The following is a 23,344-nucleotide window of genomic DNA, read 5'->3' as shown; positions in this document are numbered from 1 at the left end:
CAATGGAAAATATTAAGCCTATAAGAAAGGCATATAGACTTGTCCTGTGTATGTGCCAGGTAGACTCACCCTTAAATCTGGTCTGGTGTGGTGTGAGACAAAGGCGGCCAGGCAAGGTGCTGGCCACCCACTCCCTCGTGTGCCGTGCCAACCTCCATAGGTGCTCGCTTACAGCACTTGCCACCAAGTCCGTTAAGGCTATACGGGGGATCTTTTGTCTTGTGATGCCAAACCATTAGCGAAATGGGATATTTCATGTCAGTTAATGCTGATCATTTAATAAAACGAGAAAGAAGCTCATTCACCCACCAATTTATTTAAAATTCAAATTTTCCACAAAAGAAATTCTTAAAGCTGCCACTATCCAACTGTCAAAAACACTCCATCGACAGAAAGCTGTACAACACACAACATTCTTAAAATTATCGTTAAGAAACTTCAAGTCCTGCTAGTTTACACTCTAAATCAAGACCCCCACAAACATGAAAAAAATAACAATAACAACAATAATAATAACCACCCCCCCCCATCACCCATCAGGTCACAGAAGACGTTCAATCAACGAAACCCCCTAAACACGACGGATGGACGGACAAGGACGCAGTGGGAGGGAGGGGTGGTGCAGAGTGTCTGCACGACGTCTCGGCGGGGTCACGCAGCCAACCAACGGGGGGTGCCGGGAGAGCCTCTGTGCACGCCGAGACGGTGGGCCAAACAAAAAAAATACAACCAACCACGCTCGACCCAAATACATCATCTTCTCACGTCACCCCCCCCCACCCATCCTCCTGCCAGGACGACGCGCAGTCACGAAAACGAAACAAAACCACCGCAGCCGTTTAGCACCTTAGCGCGGCCGTTTTATAGGACGACCCTGTTGGGATTGGGGGGGAGGGGGTCGAAGGAAAAACGTTAAAACCGAAAAGAGACGACGACGGCGGCGGAGGGCCTCAACGTAATCGCGACACCGACGACATTCGTGCGCGCGGCGGCTTCTACGTGGCCTCCTCGACTGGAAGAGCGCTCTCTCCGGAGTCCGCTTGAATACGCTGTCGAGTGGCTTTCAGCATCGCTCGCAAGCGAGCCGAGCGAGCAATGTGGGCGACACGCCGACGATAATTTAAGAGACCCGTTTAAGCGACCTCTGCGATCGTGTTCGACTTGCGTGTCGCGCGTTCACGATCGTTATTTAGTATTGTTGTACTACTCCCGATTGTTAGTAGTATTGTTGTTACTATGCCGTGAATTTGCCGCTGGTGTAGCAGGGAGAAACCTATCTCCCGTGATTTTGCAATGTTGAAATATAATCGTTTCAATAGTTGCTGTAAAGCATAAATATTTTTTTTGCATTTAGACCATAACTATAACCATATTGTAATTATATCCATAAGTTAACGGTTGGAAATATTGCAAAAATACTGAGTTCTATTTACAGAGTTGGTTGAGGTCACTTTTGTAATATCTAAAAAGAGTGAATTAAGGTCATTTTAGATATCTATTGGAGCGATTGGCTGAGTAACCAATGTTGAGGACAGTAAACGGACATCGCCTTCGTACCCCACCTCGATGCAAGTTAAAGGCGGCCACCACTATATTGAACGGAGGTGGCTTTTAGAGATCTATGAAAGTGAATGGGTGTTCCCAACACTGAGATCAGCGATGGCAATGCCTTCAATAGAACTTTAGACAGGTGAACGAGGGGGTGGGTGGGTCGCTTCAACGGATCTTTAAGAAAGTGAACGTAGCCCAACGGAGTCTTGGCAAAACTGAGAAAGTGTGCCGTTTCAGACCTCCTGACGGCGCCCTTCCATCGCGCACGCGAGGGAAAGGAGTGCGCTTATGGCTTTTGTGTGAAACACTGTTGCGTCAATGTCGTACAAAAGTGGATATGAATGTTTGCATTGATGAGCCCTCTCTATACCGTGAGACGCTGGGGACGATATCCGCCGTACAGGACGAAATCCCTACGTTCCCAGCTAGCACGTGGAATCGCCCCCTCCTATGTCGATTACAGGCGGCAGCTGTTCGTGACAAAAGACTGCAGTGATCGATTCTCTTTGTAAATGATAAAGTTCACAAAACAAATTCGGCGACTCGATAAAAAATAAACATTGCAAAAGTTGCGGCAGAGGCTTAAGCATAAATGCAGTTTGTAAAACCAAAAACCTTTTGCATTGCATTGAGATTCGTTTTGTTGGATCGTTATCTATTAAAATTAAACAAACATCGGAATTGATTAACGTGCCACACACTCACCCGACCGTGCAATAAATTTAATTTAAACAATTATCATCTGCATCATCAACATTGCTACAGATGGTGTAATACCTGGACACTGCATTTTGAAGACATACTATTTCCGGCACTAATTCAGGATAGGTGGCGGGGTCCATTAGAGCCCATGTCATCAATTAAAATAAATCCAGGAATTAACAGTACAAAACGCACACACAGTGTCCATCGCACTCGTCACACGTCAATGGAGCTGTGCATTAGCGATGGGGAAAGAGGCACAGGTCAAGGCGCCGTGATAGGATGGAGGAATCATCCCAAGACGATGATGAAACAGGGGGCAAATGCATCACGACCCCGGAGTCTTGCCTCGCATCACAAATATCGCCTAATGAAGTCCAGTAGCCAGAGCTGATATTGGTACCATCTGAAGTTGAAAAACTGTCGTCATGAAGAGCCATTGTCTATCCACTTCTAGGAGAAGCCCCCCCCCTACCTACACGCTGACCGTTACATTACGGCATGTATGAGCTTGATGCCACGATTAAATCTCACGAATGAACCGAAGTCATCGCTCCATCTCCGTGGTGGTTCATCCTCTCCTGGCCGGCACCCAATGGGATTCTTTCAAATCTCTGCACAATCTCTTTCACTGCCAGTTTGATCCAACTCCGTGCCTAATTATTTGAAATGAGCATTGCTATATGCAGTAAACAATCCAAATTACTACATGCTATTTTGAATTCCAAGCACTGTCTAAAGTTTTGGATATTTTGTCAATTTTGTGATTTCACATTTAGAGGCAGGACTCAAATGTAACTCAAAGTAGTCAGGCTGCAGACCAGGACATAGTACCCGAATAAACTAAATTAATGATACAAAATAATCATGGTCGTCATTAAGAATATAACACAATGGGATTATGTTCCCTTCACATATCCGCTCTCCACATAACCAAATAATTAATATATTATCTAATGATTCATATTGCTTTATAGATAAAATAAGAATGATTTGCTTTATTCAACTTTTCAAGAGCTTTCATTCGTCCGATAGTTTTGGCGAACCACGTCACCGTTGCAAATCAAGTCTCTACCCTGGTCTGTTTGAGTTCTCACCTGGTTAAACAAAATAAACTTGATCATTATATTTTGTAACAAAGATTGAAATAATGACGGACTATTAAGTCGGTGAAAAGGCCCTTGGCTGGCTTTCAAACTACCTCGAGAAAAGACAGCAACGTTTCATATTCAAAAAGTCAATCTCCAAGAGTTTCTCGAGGATTAATACGGAGCCTGCTCCTCTTCTCTATTTAAATAAAAATGCTGGCTCAAGATATACTCCAAACTGCACTTCTACGCTGACAATGTTACACATGCCTGCCTCATTGGGAGATGAACTTAATATGTATTTATACTGGAGGAATCCGAGGAGCTATAACGCTTATTTTTTACAGCTGTCCAGTAGTTTTGACTGGATTCTAATAGACGCCAAAGGGACCTTATCTCCTCAAAACTTCTGCTCAACACAAAACCAAACTCTTATCTTTTCTTAGCCACATGTTCCATTTGATCCCCAAACGTTTTCCACAATATCTTGAAAAACCCTTTGCGGCTCTACAATGGAAAATGTTAAATCCTGCGAAATATCTGGGGCCATCTGGCTGAACTCACCTGACATACAGCACACGTACAAATCCTCACAAAGTTACATATCGAAGTTAGGTTTCTTGTTCAGAAATGTCTTACTTCACGAACTCACTACTAACTTATGACTCCCACCTTCATTGCCCATAATAGATGCTCCGTGATCTATACATCTGTATCGATCAGACCACATGAGGTCCTGTCTTCCATTCTTTCTGGCCTTGCAATATAAACATCGATCAATGTAACAATAATTGTGACCAAGACTTTAAATCTGGATACCTTCCGACAGGGATACCTAAATGTGTCCAAGTTCTTTTTTCAAAGCTATCAAGAGATCTGCCATGAATTTTAGTGCGTTTAACCCCTTGCTCCGTAGGGTCAAACTAAATGAATCCACGCAGTAATGTATGTGGACATGGACCAACGTGGCCCTGCGCATGCAGTGTATACGTCTAATCCCGATTAAACGATCGCCTATAATGAATGAAAGATTGAACGAAACGGTTTCCAATATGTGTCTGCCTAATGCGTTAATTTGCACTTGTTTTTTTTTCCATGACAGTATAATGACCTCTGCGAAAAAAGTGCTTCATAGCTCATCGGATTCCTCCAGTCTAAATAAAGATTCTGAATGCTGCTAGTATGTAATTATGATATGCTTTAAGCCTTTAGAAGTTATTAACTATATTAATCCCTTCATATTGATCTGTCTTAGGGTCATGTGTTCGGCCTGCCGTTTCTCAACTGTCACCAGCTATTGACCTCGGCCGTTTCAAAAGGGTCACACCTGGGGAGATAAAAGTCCACGACCACACCACCGGCCATCATCACTTCTAGCGACGTGCTCTGTCCAGGCCCACTCGTCTCAACGGCCACTGGCGTCTCGGATTCACATCTGTGCTCCTAATCCATGTGCTACTCGTGTTTATCACCAATTCCAAGCGAGCATCTCCCGAGGCTTCTTGGCGCACTTCGAAGTTTTTGCTCCGTTTCCATCAACAGTGTCCATGTTAACTATCTGGCAATGTGCGATTGCATTTTTTTACCGTCAAGTTCAACTTTCCAAAAGTCTAAATTATGGTCTACCTTGTAATTGATATGAAAATATCACGTAATTAAGTAACTATAGCACTAAAGTTTTGCCAATTCGGATGGTACCAACAAGCAAACTATCTGGTCTGGACCCACAAACTATATCCACACAGGGCAAAGACTCACCGGTGGACACATTCGATGTGGTTTAGTGTTTGCGAAAGTTGATAGATGAAGATGTGCTGGAGTTGCTAGGGTAATGACTTGCGGTTATAAATAAGGATGAGGGTACAATTAGGGGATAGGATGTTAGGGTATGAGCTGCGATATAGTTTAAGCCAGAAATAAAGTGAGCAGTCAGGAAGCTAGTTAGGACAAAGCGATGACTAATGCTAGTGTTGGGGTAAGAGTTAGTAGTGTTCATGCACATACACATGCAGACTTGGGCAAGAGTGTTGGCCAGGGTTTAAGATAAAGCTGGGCACTAGGACAATGAAAGACTTATGGTCAAAGCTCACCCCTTAATGTGGCATCACCAGTGCATCACTCGCCATCATAGCACCACTTTCTCATTATAGCACCGCCTGCCCCGACGCGCATCTCGTCAGGATTCCATCGTTCAAGGAAGCCAAAGAACAGCGCTCATCTTTTAAATAATTTGCCAAGTCTGCGTGTGCCAGGCTAACATGAGTTTGAAGCTTCGTTACCCAGAAAAATACTTGATAAGTCAATTGCATTATTTGTAGCGCTCTAAGCAACGTCACCACAGCGCTCTGACAGCGTGTCAAAATCGTGATTTTAAATGTGTATTTCATTATGAAGCTTCAAACTTGTGCCAGACAGGATGGGACACACAGCCTCGGTGTGTATTAGGGATGAGTTCCGGATGAAAATATTTCATGTTTTGAATTTAAGGAAAAATTCGGATCGCTTTAGCATTTTGTATCATTTACGTTTATGTAAAATGTGTACGTCTTTTAGCGCCGACAATAGTGGCATTGCCCAATGACACAAACAGTTCCTTGCGTGGACATTACTTCCTGCGGTGGAATTTTAGCGATGTCACATCTTGTAACGTCACATTTCTGATGATCCGAAATTTCGTACCAGAGCCAGATTTGTTTGGACTTTTCAGATTAATCCGAAATTTGAGAACATCCCTAGCGGGTACCTAGAGGGTAAGAGCTGCTTGTCCTTTGGGTTTTGTGTTACCTCAAAACGTCTCCCCCGCTCCGTGGCCGCATACGAACAGTGCAACGAGGTCGGAAATACAGGTTGGAGGGATAGGGTGGGGGCTGATGGAGCCTCATTGCCACATGAATGGAAACTGGAGCCAGATACACACGCGCCATTTACTTAAAAATGGATTAAAAACACGTAGCAACATTGCCCTCTACTTGCAGACTACACCCATCTGTGAAACGTAGCACCTTCGTGTGAGCCTTGTTGTAATGGCGCGAATAAAAAAAAATTGTCCCCATATTACATTGCAACTAAAACCAGAGGGGAGGCCGTTTTACGTCCGAGGTGGATAGGGCTGTGGGGAAAGTATTCAACGCAATCAGAGGTTGAGAGCTAAATTAAATACCACTTGCGGGAGGCCAGCAGTGATTTGTTCTGTTGACCGAAGCCTGGCACATGATTGTGAAATGGTGATCACTGGCTCAGAGCCATTAATTGAGATGATCGGAGCCTTGGTCTTGTTTGAGGAAAAGACACGGAGCCAGATTAACATCTTACGACAACCACCACCTTAATACATTTACACCATTTCCATGCATGAGTATGTTGTCGCAAAAAAAACGGCGAATAAATATATCGCCCATCAGTTAATGGAGCCCTATGTCTATGTTGCAGATGTGCAAACGGTCGGTCTAACCATGTTGCACAACTACAAAAAAGAATACCATCAGAAAAACCTGGCACTCCCGGTGTACCAATTAAAAAACCAAAATGGGGCATTACACGTGGAAGAACTTATGATCACGCAAATGGAAATATTTATTTTCTATCGCATTTAAGGCTCCATTGTTATGCTCACATGTAATTAGTAATACATTGTGACTCATCAGCCTCCAAAAACACCCACCACCACCTTTTTACCAGCGAGTTTCAAATGGGCCAAGCGTTACCCTGTGGCAGTTTGGCCACAGGGAAACCCTCTCGACTTAAAACCACTTTTTTTTTCCTCAGCCAACCGTAACAGCCTGGGTCTCGCGTGTGGGCAGTTGCATAAAATACCCTTTTTCACCCTTAACTTGCACCAATTAAACAGAAACACGGTGAACATTAGCCAGCCTGACTGCTGACGAGACCCATAATGTCGAAACGGGTCCAGAGATTGTTTGCTTCAAATGTTGCTCGGAGAGTGTTGGTCTGAAAAGCCGATGGGCCGATAGATAAGAACATTTTATTTATGTGTGTGGACGGAACAAGAGTTTTGGCTCGTATATACTTTAACAAGTGTGCCACAACAATGCAAAACGAGTGATATACAATGTCACTGAAGGTGTTTTATGCAACTGGCCACTGCCATCGCCGAATGCATTTCTCCCTCCCTGCACCATGTAAATTGTAAGGAATTAACAGACGGCATAAGACAAGACGTGTTTAGGTCGTACGTTCCGGAACGCTGCTGTTGTGGGTTTTTTTTTTGCTGTCGAGCGTTGGGCCAGGGGCGGTGGGCTCTGCCCTTCTGGGGCGGGAAGGGGGTTGGTGGGTGGGTGGGTGGGGGGCTGCGCCACCGCCCCCGCCTGGCGTTGCATAGACGAGTGGCCGAGTGAGGTCCTGAGAGCGAGCGACATTCCCTCATTGCTGGGCTTGGAAGCAGGTGAGTGGGTTGGAGAGGCGTGCGAATGGGGAGACAGGCAGGTAGGTTAGTGGAAGGTGGTGTAAATGGGTGAATGGGCATGTAAGTGGGTTGAGTGGCTGGGCAAGTGAATAGTTTGGTAATAAATTAGATGGGTTGGTGGGTACATGGGTAGGTGCGTCGGTGCAGTAGACATGTGAGTGATAGGTGGATTAATGTGAGAGTGTATGAGTATATAGGCAGGGCAAACGGCGAGAGGATGGGTGCACGAATGGATGGTGAGTGGGCAGATAGGCAAGCAGATAAGTGCATGGGCTGGTCTGAATACAAGTGTCTACTCAGGTGCGCGAATACATCGAGTGGCTATGTGAATGTGAAGGTTGCTTCGAAGGGATTTGTGGGGAAGTGTGTAGATGAAAGTGGATATAGAATGAGTAGGTAAGTGGATATTTGAGTGGGTACGTATGAGAGGAAGTAGAGTGGGTAGGGATAAGTGAATGGATGGAGGTGCGGGTAGCCGACTGGCTGGGCAGTTGGGCGTGTGGGTAAGTGTTCGACGGCTGGGCACCAAGTCGCGGCACACAACAGCTCCAAACCGAACGCTCCCAACAACTGAAACACACGCTCGCTCCCCTAGGTGGTGCGGCAGGGGGCTCGCCGGGGCTCCCCCCTCCCCCCTCCAAGTCCCCAGCGAGAAAAGACCTGAGCTCCCTCGCGCCCCTCACGAGGGTCCGCCGCTGTCCCTGAGCCGAGGACCCCGCCGCAATAATTATTTGTTCGTGTGTTCGTTCGCGGGTTAAGAAAAAAAAATACTGTTTTGTGAATTTAATAAAATCGTCCGCTTCTACAAAATTCCATCATCCTTTTTCCGTTGTTGTGTTTGCTTTATACATCTTATTATTATTATTATTAAATAGTGCGCCCGCACAAGCACCGAGATGAGACCGACACGGGCATCATACGTAACGAGACAAAACGACCCAAAAAACCACATGGACACAAATTCAACGTAGAGAAAATTAAAAAAAGCCAAGACAGCCATTACAAAAAAGAAATATCAAACAAAAAAAATCTTAATAAATAAATCCGGTCGGAAATTGAAAATTTCTCGATTAGGTATTTACAAATAAATTGTCCCAACAGATAAATAACACTAACAGGGCAAACAGGGGTCCCTACAATGCAACCCTACTGGCAATTTAGTAACAAGTATGTACACATGGCAAACCTGAATTAATAACCGAGGAGCAAAATCCACCAGACGTCCCCCTACAGGGGTTTTACCTAAATTCAACAATCGGTTTTCCACCTGCACAGCTTAGAATCTGAGCAATGGTCTGTTGTGCTGTAAAACATGCTCTTCTTCGTAACTTCCCACAGTTTATTTCTTCCCCTACGCCATCATTATGATCATCACTGTGTTTATATATAAAAAGGTTTGTTCCGCATTAAGATTAGAATTACAACGTGTATTTACAACCAAAGAGCCACCGTGGTGATTGATTCAGACGTGATTTTTTTGGCTTGTTCAGCCAGCTGCAACAAAAGGAAAATAAAACCCCAATAATTCTGAACATTTCGGGGTCGATGCATTTGCGTACCTCCTCGACATCGCCCAACTCCGCACGCACGTCAGCCTCGGCATTCCGTGTCAAAGCCGCTTGGTAGGGAAGGAACAATTAATGTCCTCGCCAATTCCATGACTTGTCACGACTTAAAATGGAAATTTGATCCAACGGTTGGATGCGTTTGTTGTTTCCTTACAGTGCGGTCAGTCTCATGGCATCTCTGCGTTTGCAAAAGTTTTTTTGCAACTGTGCTGGGGAGCTTCTTCAGGAACTGAATTCAGTTCTTTAAGAAGTTCTCAGCACGCGACGCAAAATGCCAAGACACCATGCCAAACATCGCACGGTACAATCCGAAAACGCATCGGAGAGCTCAGCATCTATACCGACACGCATGATTCCGCTGCGTGTATTGTCACGAGAGCTTAAGAATGCAAATTAAATTAAGGAAATAAAGCGTTTGAGCCACACTTACCATTTTGCAACACAGTGGTGCCCGAAATGGATCGGTTACAGCTCTGTGGCACGCGTTTCAAGTGGAAGCAGTCTTGAATATTTAGTTTTTCTGGTTCATGGTTCTCAATTATCAGTCCCCGCTCCATTGAGAAGACTCCAGAACTTGCTTCCCAGTTTGTAAGGGGGCAAACCTGCCCTTTAAAACGGGGAAACGTGGAAGAAAAACTAGGGACATATTTCAAGGTGGGTATGCCCGTTGATGGACGTGCGTGCGGGCAGAGTGACCGGGTTGAGAAGCAATGCAAGCATCACCGCGGTTCTACCTCAGACAAACGTCAACTCTGAGAAACTTCGGTTGACGACTTTCAAAACAAAAACCAAAGCAGCGTCCAACGTGAAAAACGAGTGTTTTAAGACCTGAGCACTTCGTCGAAGATAACGAGGGGAAAAAAAAAAATCACCGGTTCCGAGAATGAGTTTCCAACACGGACGTGTCGTGCATTCGTGCGATCCGCATTTTGCGTTTATCTTACTCGTCGCATCGCGTGTTATTTCCCCCCTTTTTCTGACAAACGCGGAATAAAACTGGATGCCACAAACAAAATAAACAAAAACGTGCACGCGTGCTGGATTTTAGACGAGACTGCTCCCAACCGTGATCTCGCAGCGGCGCCGGCATAGCCTGGCAGACGCACCAGATCCGGTTCGAGCGGCGCGGCAAACGTGGGACCCCCTTCCTCACTCCGTGTGAGGTCGAGTTTTGCTTCGCCGTGGACGCGCCTCACAGCGCGCCCACCCCCCCCACGATCGCGCGAGTGCAAATCGCAGCCCTCCCATGGTGGGATTTTAGTGTAAAATAATGACGAACAGTACTTTTTCTGTGTCAGCTCTCGCGTTAAAAGATTGCTTTTTCCGCTCGTGGTTGTTCACCAGCTTCAAAAAGCACTTTTATGTGCGAGTATCTAAGCTCGGTTCCCTCCTCCTCTCTTGCACACCGGGTACGCAGTGCATTTATTTTTAACGTGCACATTGAGACGAGCGGGAGCAGAGCGCTCACCTGCCGGAGCTGTCACCCCCCCACAACCCCCCACAGCGACCAGGCAGGAGTACCGCAATTGAAATCATCTCTTCTACAATTAGCACCAAAGCCAGAGCAACAATTATTCAGGCAATAGGTTGAGAAGGGATCGGAAGACCCGGTTTAAAACCCGTGATCTCGTCCGATCCAGACAATTCCACAGCACCAAATAGACCCCAGAGACTGAAAACTGCAAGCAGCTCCATAAATTAAATTCAATCCACTTCACCCGAACCGATTCAATTCATCGCGCACACCTCTTCCGTAATTGACGGCACAACAAAAAAAATAATAATTCGAGTTCGTTAAGTACAAAACGGAGAAACAAGACAAAATACACAAACGATGACAAAGAAAACCATTTCTCAAAGTGAGTCACAGCGGTGCGACGTGATCGTAGCAAAGCCCTGAATGTGCAGAAGCGTCCGCGCGAGGTTTGGCGCCTCCCGTCGCTCACAGCAGCATGCGGCCGTTCTTGTGGAGTTTGAGGATTTTCCCCAGACGCTGTTTTGCCGTCGCCATCCCTTTCTTAGGACGTTTCAACCCTGTGGAGATGGACAAAACATCGTCGTCATCGTCATTATCACCATCAATGCGATCATCAGATATGGAGTCGATAACACGACTGGAATGCAATTTGGGAGTAAAAAAAACATCAATAACATTTCTATTTGTGAAGTGCTACAAATATAAGCCGAATGGAGGACATTGCAGCCAGGAGTGCAACAGGCAAACTCAAAGACGTGCAGTGAACAGAACGATGGGAAACAAGACAATACCACCCCCTCCATTATCCTACGCACGAGCCAGCCAGACCCTGACCTACCTCACCAGCTCTCCCCCTACCACCTAAGCTGTCTAGCTTATACATACTAGCCATACCTAACCCTAACTCGCCCAAGCCGTCCCTAACTGTGTCTCTAATTGTAACTAATCAAACAGACCTTGGCAACAGCCCTATCTCCCCTTACCCAACTAGCCTACGAAACACTAACCAGCCTTTATCACGAACCCTGCCCCGACCCCATAACAGAACTAGCCTCACAAACATTAGCTCTACCATAACCCTAACAACCGAAGGCAACCTGCCCATATAACCCTAACTCTAACTCCATCCGTCTAAAATCTCGAACGTCATCACTTCCGTCAGCGAGCCCTTTTCCCTTTGCGTTCTCCTTCCACCGCCGGCATTCCAAGGAGCGCGCAAAGCCTCTTGAGCAAAGCCCTGAAGGTGCGCCGGTGTCATCTTGGTCACCCCGATTTCCCACGCGGCGCCAGCACTCACCCCTGTCGGTGGGGCTCTCCAGTCCAGTGAGCAGCGCCGTCCTGCCATAGGCCGCGCCGCCGCTACCCCCCTCCCGCCGATGACGAGTCGCTGTCGTCCTCCACGCAGTCTGGTGACCGCTCCCGGTCGGCGCTGCCGGTCCGGCAAACTTGACCCGTCCCGTCCGACGGTGCGCGGTCGGGGTCCCACAGCCGAAGCCTCTTGACGGGCGGCGACAGCGGCAGTTCCTGCGCAGAGGGAGCGGCGACCGTGCCCGTTGTGATGCTGTGCTCAAAATTGTATTATTCACCTTGTGTGACACTCCCCCTTCCCCCGCCAGAAAGATTACATTTTAACAGAACTTCTGTAAAACCATTCATGTTGTGGAAGAGTTGAGATTTTTTAAGACAAAGGCATCTATAGCCCACTGTACAAACTGATGTCTATTGTACTCTAGACAAACAATTAGCACTTAAAATTAATGTGTGAATGCATTATTCAGTGTTTACATGTTATAGTCTTCACTTTAAACCTCAAATTGTTTTGTTTGGTCCTCTCTCACTGCCAATAACAATCTGCCTACCTGTTCTCCAACCCCTGAACTATCTGTCCCCCACCTACTCTGCTCTCCCATCACCAGGCAGTCTCACGCCCCCTTGTGGTAACTCCGGTTCAATGGTACAACACAGGACAGAGTAGCGTCAAATATCCGGTACTGGCCAATGGGGTGATGATCACTCGTGGTAGCGTTATGGGAGCTGTTGAGAAATCTGAATTGTTTACAGCCACTGCTGAAGCAAATTTTGGAGTCTAAATATTGAAGACAGCCAGTACCTGCACAGATTCCAATGCTGCACCTAACCCAAACCATTAATGATGAACCTAAAACACCAACCCCTAACTCCTCATTGAAAACCCCAACCCTTCACCCAGAACCCCCCACCCTAATCCATAACCCCGACTGCTAATCCATAACCCCACCCTTCACCAAAAATTACCAACCCTTCACCAAAACCCAAAACCCCCAACTGCGAACCCATAACCCCAACCCGGAGGTGTTAGGGGAGTGGCAGGGTGGGGGTGATGCCCACCCCCCCCCCATACTATCATGAGATAGTAGCCAGGCGAGGTGCTGGATCTCTCACCTGGGTGAGGCGGCACTTTGCCTCGGCCGTCCTGAGCCCCGCCTGCAGCGACCAGTCGCGGCGCGGCGCTTCCAGTTCCAGCTCATCTGGTGGTGACAAACGACAACGTTATGTACCGCCAGTGACAACAGCGGAAGAGACCCATTCACGTATCCAGGAAACGCTTCGACTTGGGTCTCGAGGCAATATATTCAATTGGCTCCTGCTGCATTGGGAGGTTTGCATTAGAAAAATGTGAAAATTACTCGTAAATTACCTTAACGGGTAGAAGCAAGTAGCTACGTCATCCCCGGACTATTAAACTACTGCGACTATAATTGTCTGTGAAACATAGCACCTACGTGATGGCCTTGCACTGTAAGAACGGTGCACATACCAAATGTATGAATCTCTAGGGATGATTGGTTGATGAACGAGTAGTCTCTGCGTGTGGGAGGAGACCAGAATGCATTGAACGTCCACAAGAAGCTACAAAAATCTTAATTTTGTTCTATTTGTGACTCTCTGCATGAGCAACCAATCTCTCCTTGATTAGGAGGACTTGCAAGGCAAGATTGAAAAGCCAATATCAATCAGGCTGTTGTGTGTAAACACAGGCAATCCAATTAAGCCTTTTCCCCATTGTAAGCCTATAACTTCGCATATCAATGCCAGAATTATGGATCGCTTGGGGCCATTCTGGGCATTAGGAATGTGACGATTCACCCCTGTGGGATCGAGTCATTTTGACGATTCGGGTCTTAGAATTAAAATATTTATCTGCCATTGCGGTTCACTTAAAATCTACAACACAGTGCCTTAACCCTTTAAACATAAATCAATTGGAATTATCGCTATGCGAACAGTGACATTCCGAAAGTGCAGAATTCTCAGTCCACCGCTAACCCTCCCCCCCTCCCGACGGCGAGTGGCAAGATTGGTAGAGGCGAGTGGAAGACGACGTTACCGTCTCTGGCAAGTTTCTCCCGACTGAGGCATTAAAAGCTGACACGCGGCGGCCGCTCCCGGGCAGCCGCCGACGGTCCCCGGCGATGCCCGGCAGCTCCACGGCACGTGCCGCATCTACCAAACGCTGCATCTCTCCCCCGGACATTAAACCGATGATGGCTTTCTTCGGTGCCTCGTACCCTCTGGACGGGCTTGGGAAGAGCGGCACAGCCAAGCGGAATTCAAATGCACATTTGTAGATGATGAAGAAACCCATCGAAACTGTTTGAATGCGTGCAGGCTGGAAACACAAAGAACAACACGCGAAGGTGTGCCGCTCACTAACAGCAGGCAGGCTCGACTCTCATCACGCCTTCCATGCGCACCATGTGACCACATTTATTTCTAGACCAGTGGGTCCCCCCCACCCAACCTATGATCCCTGCAAGGCCATGGGAAATGGAAACGTTGCAGATCATTGATTTGTTCACGAAAAAAAAACTAATTTTTGTTGGCTCGCTTAAAACGTGAGGATTGACGGTCGCCCGTGGGTCCATGAATGGTGGGGAAGCAGGGGTCTAACGCCATTAGCTCACTTTTAAGCTGGCGACCTAGAGACAATGGCCACATGACATGCACACAAGGCACGATGGGAGTCGTGCCTTCCTGCCGTTCGCGTGCAGCACACTTGTGCGTGTCGTTGTTCCTAACAGCCCAAGAGGAGCCGAATCGAGGTTGTTGAATTTTTAGTTTTTGGACAGCAGCGCATGGTGGCGGCTTCAGAGGAGAGAGTAACGTTCTCAGACACACAAGCAGCGTTGTGCCAGGTGGCTCTCACCGAAGAGTCGCCCTGCAAGGGAAAAACTACAAACACAGACACGTTCAGAGCGCTTGCTTTCAACTTCGAATAACGGAGTACAGCAGTGGTGGCACAGGATTTTGGGTGAGCAATGTGCGGATTGAGAGAGGGCAAAATGGCCGTGAGCTATCGTTACCTCTCGGCATCCACGTGTCTTCCCGCGACAGCGTCTCACTGATCATCAACTTCGGCTCGTCCTCTTCAGAGTCCGAAGAGGAGAACACTTGTGCAGAAAACACAAACGACAAGAGAGGGGAAGGAACAAAGAGATCGTCAGCCGAAAACACGCGTTCATTCATTTCTCATAAGTGTTTTCACTTCCAAGTGCTTCGGTTAGAAACACCAAGTCTGTGTTCTCTAGTTGCCTGGATGAAAAAAAAATGGGCAAAGTTTTGCCCAATCCTGGCCAGCAGGCTCAACAACTTAAATCAACTAACTCACAACTATGATTATTTGTTATTATTTTACTGTCAGAAACAGCACAAGCCTTTTATTGTTGTAAAGAGTCTCAATCATTCCTTGTACGATGAGCAAGGCTACTTAACTTTTCTTTGGGCAGGTTTCGCTCCAGTGAACTTTGGGAAACTGGTGTAGGAAAGCCAACAGTAGCCAACAACCAGACTGAGAAGTATACAGGACGTGGTGTGCTGGGTGTGGAATAATTTTCCAGGTGGTCGCCCTCAGACTAACCTGGCTGAAAGCAAGCCCTGCTGTAGACCATTCATGGGTCATTAAAGACAAACACCTTTCAACAAATTCTGCTTTCATTGGCCACAAAACTCCAGGAAAGATTTAATAACCATGCCCATAGTTTCAACTACTGCTTCGTGCGATGGAGTTGCAAGTCCAGCAGCAGAACATCCAGCAGCTCGTGATCATGGCATAAACGTGCGACAAAAGTGAGGATTCTTACTGTAGGCAGATTCCAACGACTGGCTGTGCTTCATCCTCGTTTTCTCCCCCACGTCAAACAGTCCCCTCAGCAGCAGCGGCGGGCTCGGGACCTTCTCTTCTGGCGCCGTGGAGACCGGGGGACGCACGGCCATGCGGCTGTCGTACAGGGTGGAGGGCGGCGGGGCTACACGGCCTAGCGCGCGGCCGTCAAAGCTCCCGGGGGGGCGGCCGGATATTGCCTGTCTTGGCGCGCCGGCTCGCGGCGGTGGTGGGTGGTACGATGGCACGGGTCTGGCGCCAGCGCCGTGGTAAGTAGCCAGCGGGTGCCCTCCTGGCACCGGGAGCGGTGCCCTGCACGAGCCGAGTGGCGGAGGCTGCGCTGTAGCACACCTCTCCGGCGCTGGGTGCCTCTCGATAGCGGCACCGCTGCCACCGTACGGGCCGTAGTACCCTGCCAGCGTGCGGTTAGCGTAGGGTGAGATGGTGCTGCTGCTGTCGCCATGGACAACGTGACCATTTGGCGCCCGCGAGACTGCTGGCGCCTCAAAGATCACGGTCCTGGCTGCCGTCACCACCGAGTTCTGCCGTTGAGCCAGGGGCCGGTTGTCGCCAGGACGTGAGGCCAGCCCGCCGTCCGACGGCAACGGTGCGTACAAGGCGCTGGCGAGGCAGTCCGCCGTTGAGTAGCGCGCGTGGGCGTAGGAGTAGCCGCCTGACTCGGGGGGCAATGGCCCCACTCGCTGCTCGTGGGGAGGGCACCAGGGCGCCGTACGGCTGTCGATGACCGCCGTCTGCGTAACACCCATTGAGGCAGCGCCCTCGGTATCGCGGAAGGGCATCGATTTGGGGTTCAGGCGGCTGTTGTAGGAGTCATCATGCAAGTTCGATCGCGCTGGAAGCCAGGGTGACGCCTGACTTACACGTTGCTCCTGCTGGTGCTGCTGGTGGTGCTGCTGGTGGTGCTGCTGGTGGTGTTGCTGGTGGTGTTGCTGCTGCAGGTGTTGCTGCTGCTGCAGGTGTTGCTGCTGCTGCAGGTGTTGTTGCTGCTGCTGCTGGTGTTGTTGCTGCTGCTGCTGGTGTTGTTGCTGCTGCTGTTGTTGCTGCTGCTGGTGATGTTGCTGCTGCTGGTGATGTTGCTGCTGCTGCTGGTGATGTTGCTGCTGCTGGTGATGTTGCTGCTGCTGGCTATTTTGCTGCTGCTGGTGATGTTGCTGCTGCTGGTGATGCTGCTTCTGCAATGCAACATTCTCCCAGCTGGGGGGCGGTCGCGCTATCACGCTCGTCCCCACGGAAAGAGACGGCACGGGCGGTGGCGACGAGGCCACCTGGCGCCCTGGAGTCGGCGGCGGCGATACTTCCTGCCCACCGGGGGTCGGGGGTCGCGAAGTCTCCTGGGCGCCGGGGGTCGGCGGTCGCGAGGATGGGTGTTCCCCTGGCGACCCCGGCGGCGAGCGCACGTGTCCCGCCGGCGTCGAGGGCCGAGACGACGCGTGGCCGCCCGGCGTCAGCGGCGGGGAGATGGCGCGCGGGGCAAGCGGCGGGGGCGGCGACGTGGCTCGGTGGATCTCCGGCCGCGAGGATGCACCGAGAAACGGCGGCGCCGCAGGGCCCGCGTGCCTCCGGGATGGCGAGGTGACGTGGGCGCCGGCGGGAACAGACTGTGCACTGGCGTGCGAGGAGCGGCCCGCGGGTGGCAGGGATATCGGGAGGCGGCCGGGGGCGAGAGGCGGCGGGGACAATGGGCCGTGCGGTGCCGTGTGCGTGGCCGCCTGTCCAATGGGGCCCATGGGCATGTTGACCATGGCGAGCATGCCCTGGATTGCATCGACGTTGGGAGAGGTAGGTGTGGCCCTGTCCGGTGGAGGTCAAACAAAAACACGTGTTAACGTGACAATACGCATGACGATACGTGCGACCCTGCATCGATTCAAATGTATAAACAAACAGTAGAAGATAAATAACATCGTGCACGCGAGAAGAATAATTATTCGTACGGCGCTTTGTCGATCCATTGCTGGACGAAGATCCTCTCGACGCCATGTCAATCATACGGTTGTTTGACCATGCTTCACTACGATGCTCAGGTTGGGCTGAATATCACTCGCCATCGATGTTGGAAATCGAACAAAAGTTGGTGGGTTCACAGCGCAGTGAGCTCATTCTCATTACCGTACGCTCGTTGACCTAGCAAACCCTCACAGAGTCTCATGGCTACTGCCAAGTGCTCTGAGGCGGCGATGATTGCTATGTATATTCCAATTGAGTAATGCTCATCACTAGATCAGTACTCCCACCCTGGAGATATGCGCACAACTCCTGATTTAAAAAAAAAATACATAGCACTCTGTGCTAAACCCTACTGCGCCACGGTATACCCCACTTAGTATTATTGCCCCCCTAACTCTGAATATTATTGCCCCGCTGGGCTTACCTGATCACGCTGCAGACGGCGCCCGTCTGCTCGCTGGGCCTCCTCTCCGCCCTGCGAGCCGGCCCCTGCTGTCCGCCAACCTGCTGACAAACTGCCCTTAGCTGCTCCAGCAGGCTGTCACCGCCACCGCCAAATGCAGAGTTTCCAGGTTCGGCGCCCGGCATCCATTTCGCGAGGTGCTCCTCGCCGGAGCGTTGTCGGGAGCGAGCAGTTTCCGCATCCGGTAGGCAAGCGTTAGCCGTGTGCTGCTGGTTTGGTTGCTGATGCTGGTATGGCTGCTGCTGGTGTAAAAGCTGCTGCTGCTGCGGCTGCTGCTGAAGCTGCGGCTGGTGAAACCGCTGCTGCTGCGGCTGCTGCGGCTGCTGCTGCTTGTCCCTAACCTGTGTCTCCAGCCACGACTGGCCAGGCCAGAGCTCCTGGACGTGCCGCTTGTTGACCGCGCTGACGCCATCGCTCACTGCCGAATGGCCCTTGTCCGCTGGCTTCTGTTCTGTCCTGATGTCGAGCCACAAGGCTGGACGTGCAGGATGTTGCCGGGGCTGCTGCTGCTGATGATACTGCTGTTGCTGTCTTGGGTGTTTGGGTTGCTGCTGCTCTTGAAGATGTTTGTGTTGCTGATGAAGCTGTTGGGGATGTTTGTGCTGCTGCTCTTGAGGGTGTTTGTATTGTTGCTGCTGCTGTTGCTGCTGAGCGTGATGTAGTTGCTGCTGCTGTTCAGGCTGTTGCTGCTGTTGAGGGCGTTTGTGCTGCTGATGCTGCGGTCCCTGCTGCTGTGGCTGCCTCGCATCAATCTTAACCCCATTCTCAGACGACTTTTGCTTCAACACATTCAACCCATTCTTTTGCACCTCTCCCCTGTCCCCACCACCCTTAATCCTGGGTTCTCCTGCCCCCTGCTGTGCCTGCTGGGCCTGCTCCTTCAAGGGTGGAACCTTCTGCATGCTCTCCGTGCCACCCGTCTTCGGTTCAGCCCGTGGTCCCTCGGTAGGGCCGGACTGGCTCTGGTGAAGCCGCTTCTCTCCCGCCCGGCACTGCCCGCTGTCCGTTTTGACGTGCGTCACCACTGCGGCTGCTGCCGACGTCTCTTTCAGCTGCTGCCTGGGGGCATTGGGATCTTTCCTGAGGTCCTTGCTGGGGGACTCCTGGCCCGCCTTGCCCTCCGCAAAGAGCTGCTGCCGGTGCTCCTTGCCATGCGATAGCTCGCCACCACTGGAGGGCACCATCACCCGCCGCTCGTCGTGCTTGGCCTTCTCTTCCACGTGTACTAGGCCTTGGGACCTTGCTTCGCCATCCACCTTCTGCCTGCTGCTGCTGCTACTGGTCGACTCCTTCACCTTCGGGTTGCTACAGTCACCGCTGTTGCCACCTTCCTTCTTTGGCTGGACGTGGCCTCTCGACGGGCAGTCCTCTCGCTCCGACTCGGGCCTCGTCACATGCTCCTTGATCTTCAGCTTCACCCGGACTCCCTCGCCGCAGGCATCCCTATCGGCGGTCTTGCATCGCTCCTTCTCTCCACGCGGCCCCGCATCTTTCTCCCGTGAACCACCACCACTGCCGCCACCGGCCTTGACCTCTGCGACGGGCTCCGCACCCTCCGACCTGTCGCGCCTCTCGATCTTGATGCGCAGCGGTCCCTGCTGGGGCGGCTCCCGGCCACGCTGGTCCCCGCTTCCGCTACGCCGCCCGCAGCCCTCCTTCTTGATGGAGAAGATCGGCCGCGAGCACTCCTTGCCCTTCGACTTCTCCGCCGCCTCGATCTTGATTCGGAAGGAGCCCTGCGGGAACTCCTGCACGCGCGCCTTCACTTCGCCCCGTGGCTTGGCCAGCGCCGGCGCGGCCGCCGCCTCCTTGGTGTCGGGCGATGCCTCCCTCTCCTTCTTGACGACGACCACGCAGAGGCGCCCTTTGACACGCTCGTCCCGGCTGCCGTCAGGATCCTGCGGCGGGGGAAGGGGAGCCAATCAGTTTGCGTGCCAAACCTTGACGGCGAAAGAAAAGGCCGCACTGTGCGAGGGCTGAGCACGGTCTGCTGGCGGTGAGGCAGCCTGGGCCGTGGTGTTTGTGATGAGCAGACACACGAGTGTCCGTTTTACAACCGAGATGAGAAATAAGAAGCTACTATTTTTGCGGTTGTGCCGTATAGCTCCGATGTGTTTTCCGGTTATAATGCGCGCTGTACATATGAACAATGCGTGGTACAATCCGGAAACAAATCAGCGAGTTCAAGTAGAAATTAGAATATCCGAGCTACATGGGAGTTTACATTCCAGAGTATTTGGATACTTGACCGCTAGCGATTCTAGTTCCCCCAGCAGGCCACTCTAGGAACGGCGCTCAATGCGATTTTCCAACGTTGTTTATGTTTGACTTTCTTGTTTTCAACACTCAACCATTACATAGCATTCGGGTCCAGCAGTCAAATTGGTCTTGTGAACCGACATTCCTGCAACATTTTATAAGAATCCAAACCCTGGACTGGTTTCAACTTCTTAGTCTAATCAGGAGTGTGTGATCCGCATGGTTCAACTTGCAAATGAGAATTATAAACTGGTCCACAGTTTGAGGGTTTAAAGAAAATGCTGCCCAAAAAAAAATGCCCATGATATCCATTGACAGATGTACAAACATCCAACAAGACATCACAAATCACATAGTGTATAATTCTGGTATTCGTTGATACTGTGGTTTTAAAGGACTGAGTGAGAGGGAAAATGGGGAGATCAATATCCAGCAGCGGATAGACAATGGCATATGACGAACAATGGGTTTCAACCTCGCGCGTATCACCCCATCAAGCATAGAGTTGAGAGTCCAGTCACAGAATAGGAAAAAAGGCAACATATAACATTTTATTTTCACTTAATTGGCATATATCTTGCTCTAAAGACGCCTAAACTTTGGTTCGTCATGTGACAAGACAAGCGAGAGGGTGCAGAGCCTAGTGTGGGCGAGAGGGAAATGAAAGGCTCACAGAAGAAGATCTGCAATATCTAATTTCAAAGGTCATTATATAACCAGGAGCATTGTAAACGTCTTTGTCTCATGGCAGACTTCTTATACCCGTGACATAACATCAATAAGCCCAAATAGAATATAATTGGTGGAAACACAGACTTTTCTGGAAAGAATTAGGTCAGCGCATACCTCACTTCTAAGCTTATGATTAGAAATGGTATCACAATGACTCTCGACACATTTCCCCAACTGTCGTCACGTGCATTAAAATCAAGACAAAGGAACCATCCTCTCCCTGTGTGTGTGTGGGTGGAGGGGGAGGGGATGCGGTGTTGGGAGTGCTTGGCTGGGCAGCGCTAACCCGGGAGGGTGCGCCGGAGGAGGTGGGGTGGCGTGGCGAGGCAGCGGGGCTGGGCGCGCGAGGTCCGTCACTTCCTTCCGTCTTCACGGCCGCCCCCAGAGCAGCTGTGGGGCAGATGGGAGCGCACGTCAGCGACCGCGATGCTCACAACGTGCCAACGCGCACGTGCGCGGTTTTGGGAGCAACCAACTGGGCCGTGCCCAGCTGGGCACACACACACACACGCATGGGCACGCCCACACACACACACACGCATGGACACGCCCACACACACACAGGGACGCACTCGCCGACGGCCTAACACACCCCCACACACGCGTGCGATCACGTCTGCTCACGCTCAAAAAGATAAAGCTTCCCCGTGTACATTTTAATAATGTTGAGGCAAGTGCTGTTGGTGATCAACAAGAGCGGTGTGGTTTGCACTATAAGGGTGGTGGGGGTGGTGTGGGTGGTGTGGCTAGAACACGACCTTTGCCTCCACAATGATCGATATTTACACACCGCAACAGTGATTGATATCTACAAACCACAGCAATCTAGGGGAGGCCCAGGACCAGTTCAGATATTAGTCACTGTTGTTGACCGAGTGGGAATCCCACTCAGGTTAGATGGATCGTAGCACAGAAACACGCGTACACACATGCACACACTTATGGCCAAACACAGCACTGCTTCCTCCTGCTTCTGAGCAGGACACAATCTACAAAAACAAAAATGAACACATCGACACAGCTTGAGCGTTCCTTAACTTGATCAAGTGTGGTTATGATGAATTGTGAAATTTTTACCAAAGTTAAAATAAAAACCCACTGATATTTGTATATAACAGGGTGTTAATGTCACAGCCCAAATTTAGCATTTATGAAACATTCTCAAGTTTTACAAATTTGGAAACTGTACTTAACCATTCTTCCTAAAATAGCCTTACCACAGGTTGCCGAAGGAAAACCCAAGCATCTGGAAAATCCTGTTTAGGCTAAAATAAGAACACTGCAAACGAGAACTAGATCAGCAAACAACTTCCTGCAAAGGGAGGGAATGCATGTCGACCGAAAGGAGATGGAATGAGGCCGACATCAAGCAGTCGATTGATCATAACCAATTGACAATGATACTCCGATTGATGATGACGATGATGATGTGTGCGCACGAGCATGAGATATGGCGGCAGTTTGGGGGGGGTTGGGGGCTTGAACCAGCAATGGACTGACCACGGTCGATGACGAATCATGTGCGTGACGCGAGACCACACGTACCGCACTCGGCAGGCTCCGTGTCGCTCCTCTTGGCTCTGTGCGCCGGCGACGCGCCAACGCCGGCTCGCGTGGTAGCGCCCTCGTCCGAGTCGTACGTGTACGCGTCCCTGCCGCCTGCACCGCCACCCGCCGGCGGAGTGGAGCCCGGTGCCGACATGCGCGTCTTGTCCGGGACGCACTTGCGCTTACATGGCAAACGCCCTTCGCAGCCACTGTCGGTACGGCGAGGCGGGGGGGAAAGGCGAACGTCGATTGGTGCGCATTTGAGGTTCACGTAAATCATTCAGCGACACTGACCACTACTGACAAATCAACAGTCACTTCTCAACTCCCACGAGATTTCCGGTTTGATCTAAGCTTAATATATGCTCGCCCAACAAGTGCCTGTGATTTTGCTGGAGATACAAACGAAGTCCACCTGGTCAACC

General features: G+C 50.1%; 1 protein-coding gene across 3 annotated transcripts in view; it reads right to left on the bottom strand.

Annotated features, from left to right (window-relative positions):
- Positions 1–296: 296 nt before the first annotated feature.
- LOC144947299 (uncharacterized) overlaps positions 297–23,344 on the bottom strand; it is a 76,430-nt gene continuing 53,382 nt past the window's right edge. For all 3 annotated transcript variants that reach the window (XM_078876534.1, XM_078876533.1, XM_078876535.1), the window contains 8 exons: positions 22,917–23,128; positions 21,658–21,761; positions 18,342–20,278; positions 15,930–17,761; positions 15,153–15,239; positions 13,231–13,316; positions 12,107–12,333; positions 297–11,366 (listed from right to left, as the gene is read on the bottom strand). In XM_078876534.1, coding sequence (XP_078732660.1) covers positions 12,169–12,333; positions 13,231–13,316; positions 15,153–15,239; positions 15,930–17,761; positions 18,342–20,278; positions 21,658–21,761; positions 22,917–23,128 — 4,423 coding nt within the window. In that variant the 3' untranslated portion in view covers positions 297–11,366; positions 12,107–12,168. The remainder of the gene's footprint in view (positions 11,367–12,106; positions 12,334–13,230; positions 13,317–15,152; positions 15,240–15,929; positions 17,762–18,341; positions 20,279–21,657; positions 21,762–22,916; positions 23,129–23,344) is intronic.

This window comes from Lampetra fluviatilis, chromosome 44, assembly GCF_964198595.1.
Source record: "Lampetra fluviatilis chromosome 44, kcLamFluv1.1, whole genome shotgun sequence".
Classification (NCBI taxonomy): Eukaryota; Metazoa; Chordata; class Hyperoartia; order Petromyzontiformes; family Petromyzontidae; genus Lampetra; species Lampetra fluviatilis.
The sequence above is the reverse complement of the archived record's forward strand: the minus strand, read 5'-3'. Positions and strand labels throughout refer to the sequence as shown.